Raw genomic sequence first — 14,480 nt, forward strand, 5'->3', positions numbered from 1 at the left:
CAATGTCTGACGCTTGAATTATGCACAACATGATCACACATAATAAGTAATACTAATAATAACATTTAAGAATGCAGCTTTCACACGTCTAATACTTAAGTATGTTGTTGCTAATCAGCACATATATTCACTCCGTTGGTTCTTAAAGTATTTACTTTTTCATTAAGGTTTTGCTGGTAAAACAGGAGCATTAATACAGGAGTGTTAATACAGGCGTGTTGAGACAGTTTTGATATAGGACTGTCAGTACAGGCATGTTAAGTTAGAAGTGTTGATACAGGACTGTTAATACAGGAGTGTTCATACAGGTGTGTTAAAACAGGAGTGTTCAATCAGGTTTGTTAAGACATCCGTATCCGGAGTGCCTAACACGCTCCTCTATATTTACGTGTGTTTGGGTGCGTTATCACTTCAAGGCAATAAGTTTCGTTTTTGATTTACATCCAGTCAAAACCGCTGGCTGCACTCGGGCCGTTTGTGGATGCCTTGCTCGGTGTTGGGTGTTAGATGGCGCTGAGAGCGGCGCTCCGGTTAATAACGTCACGGCACCGCGCAGACGTGGCAGACTCAGCTGCTCCGTTCACCAGGCCAGGCGGAAGCAGCACCAGCTAGCCTTAAATAATCATCTGGACGAGCTGTCCTTTTTTATTTGCTGCGTTTAGCAAACGATGGCGTCGTCCTCAAACAACGGTTCCGTCGGCAAATGGGAGGTGGTGAAGAAAAACAAAAAACAGAATAGTTCTGGGAAGAGTCAAGCCGATAAGAAGTGTGGCGGCGGAGGAAGAAAAGCGCTGAGCGAGTCCAATTTGCCGAGAGTTGAACAGTATCGTAAGTAACATTTACTAACATTTGTGCGTTGGTACCACACCGCTTAAGACGACACTTCGGGCATTTAACGTCTTGTCTTGTTGGCTGCATAGCTGTCTGGGACATTTGTTCTGTCTGCTTGCTATGGCTTGCTGGCTAACGTTAGCTCGATGGATAAGCTAGCTTGCTAAGCTAACCGTCTTGTTTATTAATTCGGCAGTTAGGACGGACTCACGCGCTAAATTGCATCCAACAAATTAAACGAGGGGTGGCGTTGAACAGCTGGTTAGGACCGGTTTGGACCAGACTGAGCTACCCTGCTGCTAACTCGCTATCTAGCCTAGCAACCTAGTAGGCCAGCTAATGTGTGCGGGCTATAATCTAGCGAGCGTTAGCTAGCCGAGCCCCTTATCCCCTGCCTGAGGAGTTTGTCAGCTGTTTTTCACACACGCGCCCATTTTCAACATATTTCAAGCTCTATATAGCAGAGAACGATAAGATAGTCGCACATTCATTTATAGATTAACATACATCTTACTTTAAAAATGTTTTATTTAACATAGTTTAATAATTAACCAGCTGTCATTGACGGCAAGTTTACTAGCAGGTTATAGAGTAACCAGCTGCAGTTTCTCAGAGAAAATGCGATTATACACGATTTCTTGTTTCTGTTCATTTGTGTGTCAAGACGTTTGAAATACTACAACCTTCAGATGAACTAAGGATGCTTTGGCCTGGTTTTGAGGTGAAGACCCCATTTATGACCAGGAGCGTCATCATTTTAGAGACAATTATGATCTGAATTACCTTTAGATGAAGGCAATTCTTGACAGCTAGCGTGTATTTAAAATGTTTAAAATCGACAAATCCAAATGTATATGACATATTCTAATATATAGAACATATCCTAATATACTGTGGTGCAGCCTACCTGTTTTTTAGCCTATATGGTTGCTTCTGTAAATTCTCACCTTAATTATGCTTACATGGTGAGTTGCTATGTCAGTTGCATAAAAATGCAATCTGCCTGATTTTATGTAAGATAATATATATGTTCTATATTTAATATTTGTGAAATTGCAGCATGTGTTCTTGTTTGTTTATTTGGTTAAACAACCTCCAGTGTAGTGTTTAGTTTTTTTTGGTTGTGTATAAGTGAAATTTGAAACAAGTGAGTGAATGTGTTTTAGCTTTTTTAAGGAGTTTTAGAAGGGTGCATGTGATCACAGCATTGCCTCTGGGCATTCGCTGTTGAAACATCACTGAACTTGCTTTTATGGGTATAATCAGTGCTGTTGTGGCCAAAATCCCACAGCTTGTTGACATGTCCCATTATCTTTCCATGTGACTGGCTGTGATGAATTCATCCATGGCTTCCAGGTTGTGAGAACAGTAGATTAAACAAGACTCATTATATATGAGCAAACTAATGGAACTCTGGTTTCTGGTGCAGTTTTGAGATGGGTTAACCAAGCCTGACTTCTGATCTGGTATTTCATCCTCTTTCCTTTGAGGATTGTATTCCTTTACACAATAATCAGCTAAAAGTGAAGATACCGTGCTGAGAAACATTTCTTCTTGTTGCAAAAGATTGCTTAATCTGTCCCGCCTCCTCTCCCGGGGCCACAGAGAGGCAATTCTTCCCTCTGCCTTGTATTCAGTGTCACCTTCTGGACTCTCTGCAGCAGCCGTGAAGATGTCCGAGACTATATTCGAGACCTTTGAGAAGATTGGTAAGAAGCAGAACAAGGAGCAGGTTCCTCCACCAGCTGAGACGCAGCAGAAGAAGTCCAACGGGGCAAAGCAGTCCAAGAAATCCCCCTCTAGCGGCAGCTTCAAGCCCACACACTACAAAACCCTGGAGGAAGCAGTCAAAGCGGTGAGTACAAGCCCTGATATCTCCACGGACCGTGGAGCTCTGACACATAGCAACCCCCCCCCCCCCCCCCCCCCCCCCCCCGGAAGGATTCAATATGACTGGTTTCTCACACACACACACACACATCTATATATATATATATATATATTAGTTCACATGCATGCCGCAGGCAAGGATATACTATGTGTGTGTGTGTGAGATATCGTCACTGAAGAAAGATGTTGTCTGTTCCTCCCAGCTGGATGTGGGAGAGCTGAGGCAACAGCTGGAGAAGAGTCAGACTCTGTTCCTAGACAACCCCAGCGTGTGGGTAAAGGACCTGGCCGGATACCTGAACAGCAAACTGCTGGCACCAGACACCGACCCCACACTCAGTACCTATGCTCACGGTGAGGGTGCGACACCTCAGTCTTTTGCCAAATATGGCATATAAAAAGAAATTAAGTAAAAATGTATGTCCACACATGATTGTGTTTTATAATAAAATATCATTTGGTTGGGAAAGGCATTTTAGTAAAACTCATAAAAAATGGAGATAATGGCTAAAAACCACATGATTACCAAAAACTACCAACTAATCTTGGTTACACTGTAAATATACCTATATAAATCTGCTAACTCGTGCCGTCATGGCAGTAAGCTGAGGTCATTGGCAGTACTTTCCAATTTCTGACTTGCACATTGAGTTTTGTTCACATGAACACCACAAATACATCTGAATACCAGCAGAGGGCTGGTGAGTCCAGAACCTGCAGCTCTGTAGAATGGGGGGAGAAACCAATGTTGTATTTTTGGCTTAAACAGAAAGATCTCTGTTTAGATTACCCATACTGCCTCGCTGGGAAGGAGCTACGCAGCGTCATTAAGAACCTCCTGGTGAGAAGCGCCAGCGCGCTGGAGGACTCCTTCAACTACTGTGTGTTCACCATCCTCCGAGATCTGGACAAGCACCCAGGTAACATGCACAGACACGTAGCTAAAATTAATTCAGATGTGAGTCATACCAGCCCTGTCATTTTGCACAGTAAATGTCTGCATTTGGTGCCCTCACATGCAGGGTGTTCATGTCTTTTATCAGATGTGTTCATGCTGTCTGTTTTGTCCTTTGACAGGTGAACCGCTGCACGGCTATAGAATGTGCATCCAGGCAATCATGATGACCAAACCTAAAATCGCCACACAGAACCTCTCTGAGGTGAGTGGAACTGGGCTGGGATGGGCTGAGCTGAACTGGGCTGGGCATTGTGAGTGTTCTTTTATCTTTGATCAGAGGATGAAATGCAGGTGCACGTCAGCCGTATGTGCCTGTTGGACTTCAGACTCCATCTTGACCTTTGACTTGCAGAGCTAAAAGACCGTTGGGACTGAGATTGTCAGTGAGGTTCAGCTCCAGAGTTCTAGGGCATTGTTCCTCAATGTTGTGTTCAGGACACAGCGTGAGCTCCTCTGCTCTATTCCATCTCCCTACATACCTGAACAGAATCGTTAGGACACTTGGTATCTGGTACAGAGGTGCTGGGACTGGGAAAGAGCAGGCTGAGAAACTGTCTCAGAGGAAAAGAGATCACTTCTTGGATTATATTTGGTCCAAACGAACTGAAAGGTTTTAAACTTTAAAAACTGTTGAGGGGAAATAAGTTTTCTCTCTGATCTCCACAGCACCTGGAGCTTCTCCGATCGCACCAGAACCGACCCGCCAAGTGTCTGAGTATCATGTGGGCACTGGGCCAGGCTGGCTTCTGTGACCTCAGCCAAGGCATAAAAGGTGAGGGGGCTGAGATTGAGATTGGGATGAATTGAGAGCTCCATGGTCATCTGTAAGTCTTCATTTAAGCCAGTGTGGTTCGATTGAGTTCTGCGGTTAAATGTTCATGTGTACAGCTTGTGTTTGTCGTATTGCAGTGTGGCTGGGCATCATGCTCCCTGTTCTGGGTATGAAGAGCCTGTCGGCGTACGCCATCTCCTACCTGGACAGGCTGCTCATGTACGTCTCTGCTGCCGCACCACCGGCTCTTATACAGCTACATTTACCTTCCATGTAGAAATGGTGCCTGGATCAAATTCTTCAGTGTTTCTCAATTGCCAACCTGAGATGTCCATGTACTACATTTGTGTATAAAAATGAATAATTAATTAATAATCTTTTGTCACTGATTAATATCTTTTTAATACTAATGCCTGTAAATACTCTTTATAATTCTGTCATTAATAGTCCTACATTAATAATAAAAAAATACAAACTCTCATTAATACTCTCATTGATGCTGTTTATAATAACTCATTAATACTCTTTATAATACTCTCATTAATATTCTTTTTAATACTTATCTCGTTAATATTCTTTGTAAGGCTCCACGCCAACCTGACGAAGGGCTTTGGTGTAATGGGACCCAAAGAATTCTTCCCCCTGCTGGATTTTGCTTATATGCCCAGAAATTCTCTGTCGACAAGGTTAGTGTTGTTTAGATATTCTCTCCAGTGTTTGACACTTACTCGGTATCTTAATATCCACCAACAGTAACATTAACATTACATTCATCTGTTAAGATTGCGGTATACGCTGCTCAGTTTAAATGATTGTGGAGCAGTTGGCCCATGTGAGCGTGGGCCTGTGTGTTCTGGACCAGGCCCAGTCGCTCACAGCTGCACTGACCTCCACAATTCTCCAGTCTACAGGAGCAGCTGAGACGTCTCTACCCGCGCCTCAAGGTTCTGGCGTTTGGAGCGAAGCCTGAATCGACCCTACACACCTACTTCCCCTCCTTCCTGTCCAGAGCCACGCCCAGCTGCCCTGATGCCATGAAGAGAGAGGCACGTTTGCTTTTGTGTTTTACAAATATTCTGATCACATGATGTGTCAAAACATCTTGGCCACATGTAGATAAAAAAAATAAAAAAAAATTTTTAATGGGGTGTTTTTTTTTTTTGTTGGTTTAAAATATATTTTTTTTTATTGACCTTCTGTTATATTCAGACATAATCCCTCAAATAATCTGTGTACTTTATTTTATATGCAAATGTGTTTTGTCTTTAGCTGCTGAACAGTCTGACTGAGTGCCTGTCTGTGGACGTGCAGAGTTTGGGAGTGTGGAGACAACTTTACACTAAGCACCTCACACAGTCCAGGTGAGTGTTTAACAAATCTCTCAAACACATCGATTTTTACAAGTGGAGCTTTGGTCTTGATTTTGAACCTCCAGATCTAATTCACTGAAATGTGGAGAAAAATACTTTATTGCAGTAGTTACTAGAAAAAAAAAATCGATTCGTATATCAAAAATCGATTCTCATTTACTACGATTCAGAATTGATTTTAAATGTCCCAAAATCGATTCTAAGTCGTGGTGAAGTATCACGTTACATAATTACAAAATTACATGAGACTTTACGCAGCAGGTTCTGGGACACACTCATGCGCGGAAAAGGTTCAAAACAGATGGAGGAAAGAGATATTCAACCTGCCCCGTCTTCATTTAAGGCAAAAATACGGGTTCATTTTGGTTTTTACCTAATGCCGGGGGAGACTGAACTGGACACAATGTAGCTCGTGTGCAAGGCTTGTGTAAAGCGGTGAGCACAGGAGCATTAATATAGAGAAGGGTGAGAAATAATATAGAGAAGGGTGGACCCAAGTGAAATAATATAGAGAAGGGTGGACCCGAGTGAAATAATATAGAGAATAGGCCTGTGTTGAAAAAATCGATTTTCCGATTCAGAATCGATTCGCATATGATGATCTGATAATCGATTCGTACGTACAAAGATCGATATAAAATAATTATTTAATTTAAATAATTTTTTACATTTCCCCCAGTGAACTTTTACCCCCGCCTCGTCACTGAATTCACGCAGGCGTGCTTGGTCTAACTAACTGTAAAACAACATGGCGTCGGACAGTGATGGTAACGATGATAGTCAAATCAGATATCTAAAATCGGAAGGACAGTTTATCCAGTGTCAGTGACTATTTACAGTTAGTCCATGTCACTGACAGTTTACCCAGTGTTTTTACAGTTAAAAAACATTTAAATGTTCTTGTAACGTTGGGTGCAAGGCGACGGACGAGACAGAATCCTTTGCACTTTCCAAATCGTTATGTTTATTACATTTACCAAAGCGCAGACGGTGCACATAAAACACGTTTACATAGAACATGTGTGACTCAAACAACGACGAGCACAGGACGCTGCGCGAACACACGTTAAATAGACAAACCACACAAACCCCCCGTGATGACGAGACGAGCCACAGGTGAGACGGATTATCACAAGACGCACCCGCACCCACGGAGATACGTAGACGCAGACGAGTAGACGCAGACGAGTAGACGCAGACGACATAAACACATGCCCAAAAGGGAGGGGTCGGGGACCGCAACGTGACCGTTCTGTTCTTATATTCGCACTTTAAAGAAAAATACACGTTTACATTTTATACTTTCAGTTTATTAATTGTGAGCACTTTTAAAATAAAAATGCATTTGGTAGCAACAGCTTTTAGGTGAATTCTTAATTATTTCAATCATAATAATAATACACTGGTTAGTGTCCCAGTAGGAGTCCACTGTTGCAGATATAGACACCTCAAAGATGTCCTCTGTTTATTTATTGTCCTGGATTACCTTTCTTGAAGGTAGATTTATGATTACCCTTTTCACCAGTCTTCCAGCCATCAGTAACTACCAACTACCAGTAACTATTAGCTGGTTAATATCGATATAATACTAGTTTTAACATGTTGCTTCTGTACACAGTCAGGAAACAGCTCAAATACATTTTTAATAACACTAAACCCCGAATTGGATCGAATCGATTAAATGGGATTAAATCGAAATAAATCGATTCTTTATCTTCAGAATCGTATCGATTCTTGGAATTTGAATCAATACCCAGCCCTAATAGAAGGGTGGACCCGAGTGAAACAATATAGAGAAGGGTGGACCCGAGTGAAATAATATAGAGAAGGGTGGACCCAAGTGCCAGCTCGCAAGATCAAGACGTTTGACACTCGTCACACTATTAGCGAGAGGGAAACGCACACAGCGACCCAGAACAACAAACAAAACAACACGGAAGACTCGACGCGCAAGAGGATAGAAACCAAAACCGTGAGTAAATAGAAACAAAAAAACTACGTGGAAAATACAACGCGTGAAAAATAACACTCAACCGTAGTGAGATGGGAGGAAGAAACAAAATAACTACAGTAACTAAAAAACAGCGCGGATAAATGCAACGCGAAAACGAAACCAAGGACGCCAGCAGAAGTAACTGGCAAAAAACGCCGCGGCAAAATAAAACCCTTCCCAAAAATAAAGGCAAAACGGATAGGAAGAAATACAGGATTGAGAAAACTTGAGATGGGTCAGGAAGCGACGCAGGAGATAGATACTCAAATAAGTAAAGAGAATTTGTCACCTTTCGTCCTCCATAGAGAGGTGGCGAGACCATTAAACGATAAGCAACCACAGAGAAAGCAGAGACTGGCTGAGAACGTACGGTTACGGTTTAGTCTGGGACTGACTCTGGTGCCCCTAGCAACGGCTGGGGGAACTGCATCCGAGCCAGCCCTGACAGCTCGCAAAATGAAGCTCAAGAATTTTGGTAACAACAAAAACCATTTTATTTTACCAAAGCACTTTTTATTTTTGTTAATTAAATGTGAAAGACACTTAATTTTCCATATTTGTCATTCTGTCTTGCAAAGCAGACTGTAGTAGATCATGCAGATTTTATAGACTGAAGCAGACATTTTTATAAATCAAATCGTTTTGAATCGAATCGTGATAGTAAACGATTCCCACCCCTAGTAGTTACCCCCCCCCCCCCCACGCCCCCCCAACACGCACACAGACTCTTTGTGGCCTAATGTAAGTGCACAGTGCGGTTGGCTTTGTTTTTTCTTGTGGACGGCTCCCTGCTCACACCTTGTCTGGGTTCTGTACTTTAACTCCACAGCCTCTTCCTGAGTCACCTGCTGGCTTCGTGGAGCACGCTCTCCCCAAAGGTACGCCCACTCTCGCCCACTCTCGCCCCCTCTCTTGGCTGCTGCTACTGGTATTTTGTTTTGTTTTTTTTTTCTCTCTCATCTATTACTGACATTTTTTTACATTTTTCTTTGGTAGTTGAGAAACAACCTTCAGGAGACGATTCAGTCGTTCAGAGTCACTAATGAAGAAATGAAGACCACTGGTAACATAGAGGATGTAAAGGAGTGCAATGCTGTCTGCAAGGTAACACACACACACACACACACACACACACACACCCCTCGGGGATAATGATGATAGCCAGTTAATAACCATCACGCTGTCCGCCTTCTTCCCTCCTGTAGTCTCTGCAGACAAAGATCCGTGCGCAGGGCTTCCCATGGTCACGGCTGCTCATGGCGCTGCTGGTGTTGGCAGCTGGATTTATCGCCCATGATGTGAGATCTCGTGGCACGTTTAGCGCGTCCACCACAGCCCTGTACCTGGAGAAGACTGGAGCTCCCGCTGTGTCCCAGCAGGCCTGGAGGACGCTGTCCCACTACAGCCAGCAGGGCACCAGGTGGTGACCCACAACACACACACCAACCATTATATATAACCCCAACTTAGAGACCATGAGATTATAATATATAAACTAATTGCAGCACCTAAGTGGAAAGAATTTAAATTACATTAGATCAGGAGTTTTGAATGAGTGTATGTGTGTATACGCAGTTGGTTAGCTGAGAAAACACCTTACTACTACTCACTGGCTGTGGAGGCTTTGGGTCCGACACTAGAGGGCGCTCTTGAGAAGCTTAAAGTGGTCGCAGTCATCATTGCACAGAGAAGTTCAGAAATAATTGTGTGGGTGCACACACAACCATCATATACAACACCAAATTGGAGACCATGAGATTATAAAATAGAAACTAAATGCAGCACCTAAATGGAAATAATTTAAATGACAGGATATCAAGAGTTTTAAGTGTGTGTGTGTGTGTGTGTGTGTGTGTGTATACGCAGTTGGTTAGCTGAGAAAACACCTTACTACTACTCACTGGCTGTGGAGGCTTTTGGTCCAACACTAGATGGCGCTCTTGAGAAGCTTAAAGTGGTCGCAGTCATCATTGCACAGAGAAGTTCAGAAATAATTTTGTGGGTGCACACACAACCATCATATACAACACCAAATTGGAGACCATGAGATTATAAAATAGAAACTAAATGCAGCACCTAAGTGGAAATAATTTAAATGACAGGATATCAAGTTTTAAGTGTGTGTGTGTGTGTGTGTATACGCAGTTGGTTAGCTGAGAAAACACCTTACTACTACTCACTGGCTGTGGAGGCTTTTGGTCCAACACTAGAGGGCGCTCTTGAGAAGCTTAAAGTGGTCGCAGTCATCATTGCACAGAGAAGTTCAGAAATAATTGTGTGGGTGCACACACAACCATCATATACAACACCAAATTGGAGACCATGAGATTATAAAATAGAAACTAAATGCAGCACCTAAGTGGAAATAATTTAAATGACAGGATATCAAGAGTTTTAAGTGTGTGTGTGTGTGTGTGTGTGTGTGTATACGCAGTTGGTTAGCTGAGAAAACACCTTACTACTACTCACTGGCTGTGGAGGCTTTTGGTCCAACACTAGATGGCGCTCTTGAGAAGCTTAAAGTGGTCGCAGTCATCATTGCACAGAGAAGTTCAGAAATAATTTTGTGGGTGCACACACAACCATCATATACAACACCAAATTGGAGACCATGAGATTATAAAATAGAAACTAAATGCAGCACCTAAGTGGAAATAATTTAAATGACAGGATATCAAGTTTTAAGTGTGTGTGTGTGTGTGTGTGTGTATACGCAGTTGGTTAGCTGAGAAAACACCTTACTACTACTCACTGGCTGTGGAGGCTTTTGGTCCAACACTAGAGGGCGCTCTTGAGAAGCTTAAAGTGGTCGCAGTCATCATTGCACAGAGAAGTTCAGAAATAATTGTGTGGGTGCACACACAACCATCATATACAACACCAAATTGGAGACCATGAGATTATAAAATAGAAACTAAATGCAGCACCTAAGTGGAAATAATTTAAATGACAGGATATCAAGAGTTTTAAGTGTGTGTGTGTGTGTGTGTGTGTGTGTGTGTGTGTGTGTGTGTGTGTGTGTGTGTGTGTGTGTGTGTGTGTGTGTGTGTGTGTGTGTGTACGCAGTTGGTTAGCTGAGAAAACACCTTACTACTACTCACTGGCTGTGGAGGCTTTTGGTCCAACACTAGAGGGCGCTCTTGAAAAGCTTAAAGTGGGCGCAGTCATCATTGCACAGAGAAGTTCAGAAATAATAGTGTGGGTGCAGGAGAAGACACCCCTGCTCATAGAATGGGTGAGTTACAATCCCTCTGCTCTCAGCTACTGTAAATTCATTAGTCTTCCAGGATATTTTTACGAAAAGCTTCATTATGGTCATTTTATTTAATTTGTCAGCCTTTGGGAACCTGACTTGCTTCGATGGTTCCACACTTGTAAATTACATTTTCCTTGAGAACTGCAGTGAAGCCCTCGTGGTGCGTTGAGTGAGTGTTTGCCTGCCTCTCCCAGATTTCCGCCAACACTCCGGAGAGTGTCTTCCAGTTTTTGGAGTTTGTGAAGGAGCTGCTCGTGTGGGCGCATCAGAACTACGTCCTGCCCACAGTTCAGTACCTGCTTACAGGACTCCAGCAGTCCTGGCAAACCCTGCTGGACTCCTGCAAGTCAGTACCTTCCTCAGCACGCCACCCTTCTCTCCCCTACACATACACACAGTTTGCACAGGGCCAGGGGCCACACACTTTAGAGGCTGTGATGGAGACTGCATGCTAATCACATGCTGTGTTTCCTTCTCCCGCAGTGGTGAGGTGTCGTTATTGTGTCTGCAGAACCACATGGTGGCTCTCAGCAACAGCACATGGATGTACCTGCAGGACACAACCTCGGCCATCAGGAGCTGGACTCAGGAGCTGCTTTCCAGAACATGATGCCCCAAATCTCACACACACACACACACACACACACACACAGTTATTCAGAGACTGGGTTGGCTGCCGGACACTTGCTATTGTAACTATTCTGTAAAGTGAAGGACTGGAACGTACCTCTGGGAGATCCTTGGTCCATGGTCCTGCTCCCCTGGTTACAAGTGCTTTTATAGTCTGTCTTCTCCTACACCGTGGTGGTGGTGGTGGTGATCTCTTGGTTTCTTTTTTGTTTTTTGGTTTTTTTAAGGTTGTAGGTTGTGGTCCTAAACATAAGCATTTATATTTTACCCAGGAAATAACCTGTGGTATTTGTTTTATACAGAGTTTTGCCAAACTGTTAAAGCAAAACATCAACTCTTCATTTCAGAAATCTCCAGATATCTGAATAGAGTGCAGGGTTGGATCCAAACACAATGACACCTGGTTGGACTTGTGCAGAAATGTGTGCAGCAGTGTCCACAGAGAAGACATGTTTGCAGAATATGCACTTACACACATGCCTTAAACAAGATAGTAATTTGCTGTAATTCAGAAATGTGGGGAACAGTATTGATCTCAAGGACATCAGAGACCAGTTTGCTCTGTGTGTTGTATTGCCACAATTTCAAATATTTCTAATCAGTTGCGCCTTCTCGGGTCTGGTCTCTCTTGTGTGGACGTTGGAGTGAACACACAGGTGCCATTAACTGCGTTTCTTCACTCCATTCCAGTGGCTCACTGCACGTCTGCGGCCGCAGTGCTGATGCGTGGTGATGCCTTCCGTTGCTAGGTGACCAAACTCGCATCTGGTACCAAGTGCCCCTTTTCTAGCCAGTGTCCATGTGTGGGGCAGGGTAGCATGTGCTCGCTCTCTCTCTCTCACGCTCGCTCGCTCTCTCACGCTCGCTCTCTCTCTCTCTCTCTGTCTCTCTGTCTGTCTGTCTGTCTCTCTCTAGCCTGCTGAGTGTTTGCAGTATTGTGACTTGGTTTGTTGTTTAGTAGTTTGTAAACTACTTTTTTGTTCTTTGAAGAAAATCCAGATTGTAAACATTTTAATTGGGTATTGCTACCATTAAAATGTTGAAGTTTTTAACATGCAGTTTGACCATTGCATATCTGTTGGCACTCTCCCTGAAACCCTGAAGTCATTCATTCATAGTACATTCTTTGTGGGAACAATCTAATTTTTGATTTGTTCAGCACTGCCGTGACTATTAGTAAATAGTGGCTCCTTCTTCGCTGCATGTCTCAAGTTGATGACCTCACCCACTCTGTTCGAGTCACATGGTGTCCATGGCAATGGGCACTAAACTAAAGAGTACTACTGTTCCTTGCTGTCTGTGTGTGCTGCTTGATGATTGCCTCTCGTATGAGGTGGAGGAGTCTCTTGAACAGGGAATCTTGGTGAAGACTCGTTAGCTTCCCTGTCTGCTGGAGGTTATAGTAGATTTATGGCAAACAATACAACCGCTGAACTGATGAGTAAATTATTGAGATCTTTATTCTACCTCTAATTTTTTTCCTTAATCTGATTCTCTTCACTTTACATGTTAAATGTGTCCAAAGCTACATTTGTACAGTGAACTGCTAAATGCACCCCATTAACCTGATTGGAAGTGTGTGTTCTGTGTATTCTGAGCAGTGGTGTGGATGGGCGGAGCTTGAGGGGGTGTGTAGGGCGGGGCCACTGGGCCTCTCCTGCTGGCCAACCATAGCTATGACTGAGGACTGCGCAGTGAACGCAGAGGAAATCAACTGCGATAAATGTGACTATCCAATGTTATTTTGTATAAATGGTTTATAAATAAATCAAATCTGTTGATTCAACCTGTACCACAGGTGTGTTTTTGAGTTGTCTCAAATGATCAGTTCATGTCTCATAGAGTGGGTCCCCCACATGCAGGTGACCTTGTCTGAAAAATCAGACACTCTGTATAAAGATTGTTTCATAACGCAGACAAATCATAATATTAATTTTGGCTCCAGTCCTGGATACATATAACATGTCATAATGAAGTATGGAACTGCACATTTACCTATGTTTAGTATCCAACCTCCTGCTGGCTTAGACCACCAATCAAAGCCCAGTCCCTCCTTCTCTGAGACTCGACCACCTTGGTGTCAAGAACAGCGACTTATTTATTCCTGTTACCCAATCCCAGTGCAGATTTAATTTATTGGATCGTTGATGTGCAGTGAAAAATAGGAACATTTTTGTCCTAATTCAGTTGTCGTACGCAGATGTAAGTCATAGGCTTTTTGTGTGCAAGAGTTTAAGATAACATAAAGTAGACCTTTATTGTCATTGCAGAGTGAACAACGAACTTGAGCACGCAACACAGTGGTCACTACCAGAGACCGTCTCTGGTCACTACAGGTCCCTTTGCGTTCCCTGACTGTGCCCGATATCGGATCATATTGGAAACAGCGCCCACGAATCCACCAATACGCGCTTGTTATGATCCTGCGTGGTTGCTTCACTACCAAACAACCAATCAACGGCCGCGTTGTTGCTGCGCAGAAACGGTTCCGTGGAGTGAGTTTGTTTAGGTTTAAAGGTTCTAGTCAGTGACCGCAGACGAGACCGAGTTTTGTGCTTTTGGGTTGAAAATACGTTTATTTTTCACCACCCTGCACACGCGGAGATGTCTTTAGGTGTGTCATTGTTTTGGTCCGCCGAATATGTAAAGCAACCTAACGCCCATCTAGCTAGCTTAGCTAACTAGCTAGCCGTTAGCCTGCTCGCTAACCTGGTTAGCCGCCCCGTTCGGTGTCCTGCAGAACTGACGCGCAGTGACTCGTATTACCGGGTGTGTGTTTA

General features: G+C 43.4%; 2 protein-coding genes across 20 annotated transcripts in view; both read left to right on the top strand.

The window, feature by feature from the left end:
- The first annotated feature begins 104 nt into the window (after nt 1-104).
- On the top strand, nt 105-13,492 carry tmem214 (transmembrane protein 214). Of its 8 annotated transcripts, none has more exons than XM_077005445.1 (21): nt 105-828; nt 2,493-2,686; nt 2,925-3,075; nt 3,507-3,641; nt 3,799-3,881; nt 4,346-4,451; nt 4,589-4,670; nt 5,036-5,137; nt 5,356-5,497; nt 5,721-5,812; nt 8,644-8,692; nt 8,811-8,918; nt 9,020-9,234; nt 9,390-9,521; nt 9,681-9,812; nt 9,960-10,091; nt 10,249-10,380; nt 10,532-10,663; nt 10,881-11,049; nt 11,265-11,416; nt 11,554-13,492. In XM_077005445.1, the coding sequence occupies exons 1-21, from the start codon at nt 669-671 to the stop codon at nt 11,678-11,680; spliced, it is 2,727 nt and encodes a 908-aa protein (XP_076861560.1). In that variant the 5' UTR covers nt 105-668; the 3' UTR covers nt 11,681-13,492. The 8 variants fall into 8 exon arrangements, with proteins under 8 accessions (XP_076861560.1, XP_076861561.1, XP_076861562.1 ...); XM_077005446.1 differs by having other exon boundaries at nt 2,496-2,686; XM_077005448.1 differs by lacking the exon at nt 105-828 and adding an exon at nt 868-1,552.
- Nucleotides 13,493-14,031: 539 nt separating this feature from the next.
- agbl5 (AGBL carboxypeptidase 5) overlaps nt 14,032-14,480 on the top strand; it is a 13,045-nt gene continuing 12,596 nt past the window's right edge. For 9 of the 12 annotated variants that reach the window (XR_013130849.1, XR_013130850.1, XM_077005456.1 and 6 more), the window contains exon 1: nt 14,157-14,314. The gene's annotated coding sequence lies outside the window, so the exon portion shown is untranslated. The other 3 variants (XM_077005457.1, XM_077005459.1, XM_077005460.1) reach the window with 2 other exon arrangements.

This window comes from Brachyhypopomus gauderio, chromosome 5, assembly GCF_052324685.1.
Source record: "Brachyhypopomus gauderio isolate BG-103 chromosome 5, BGAUD_0.2, whole genome shotgun sequence".
Classification (NCBI taxonomy): domain Eukaryota; kingdom Metazoa; phylum Chordata; class Actinopteri; order Gymnotiformes; family Hypopomidae; genus Brachyhypopomus; species Brachyhypopomus gauderio.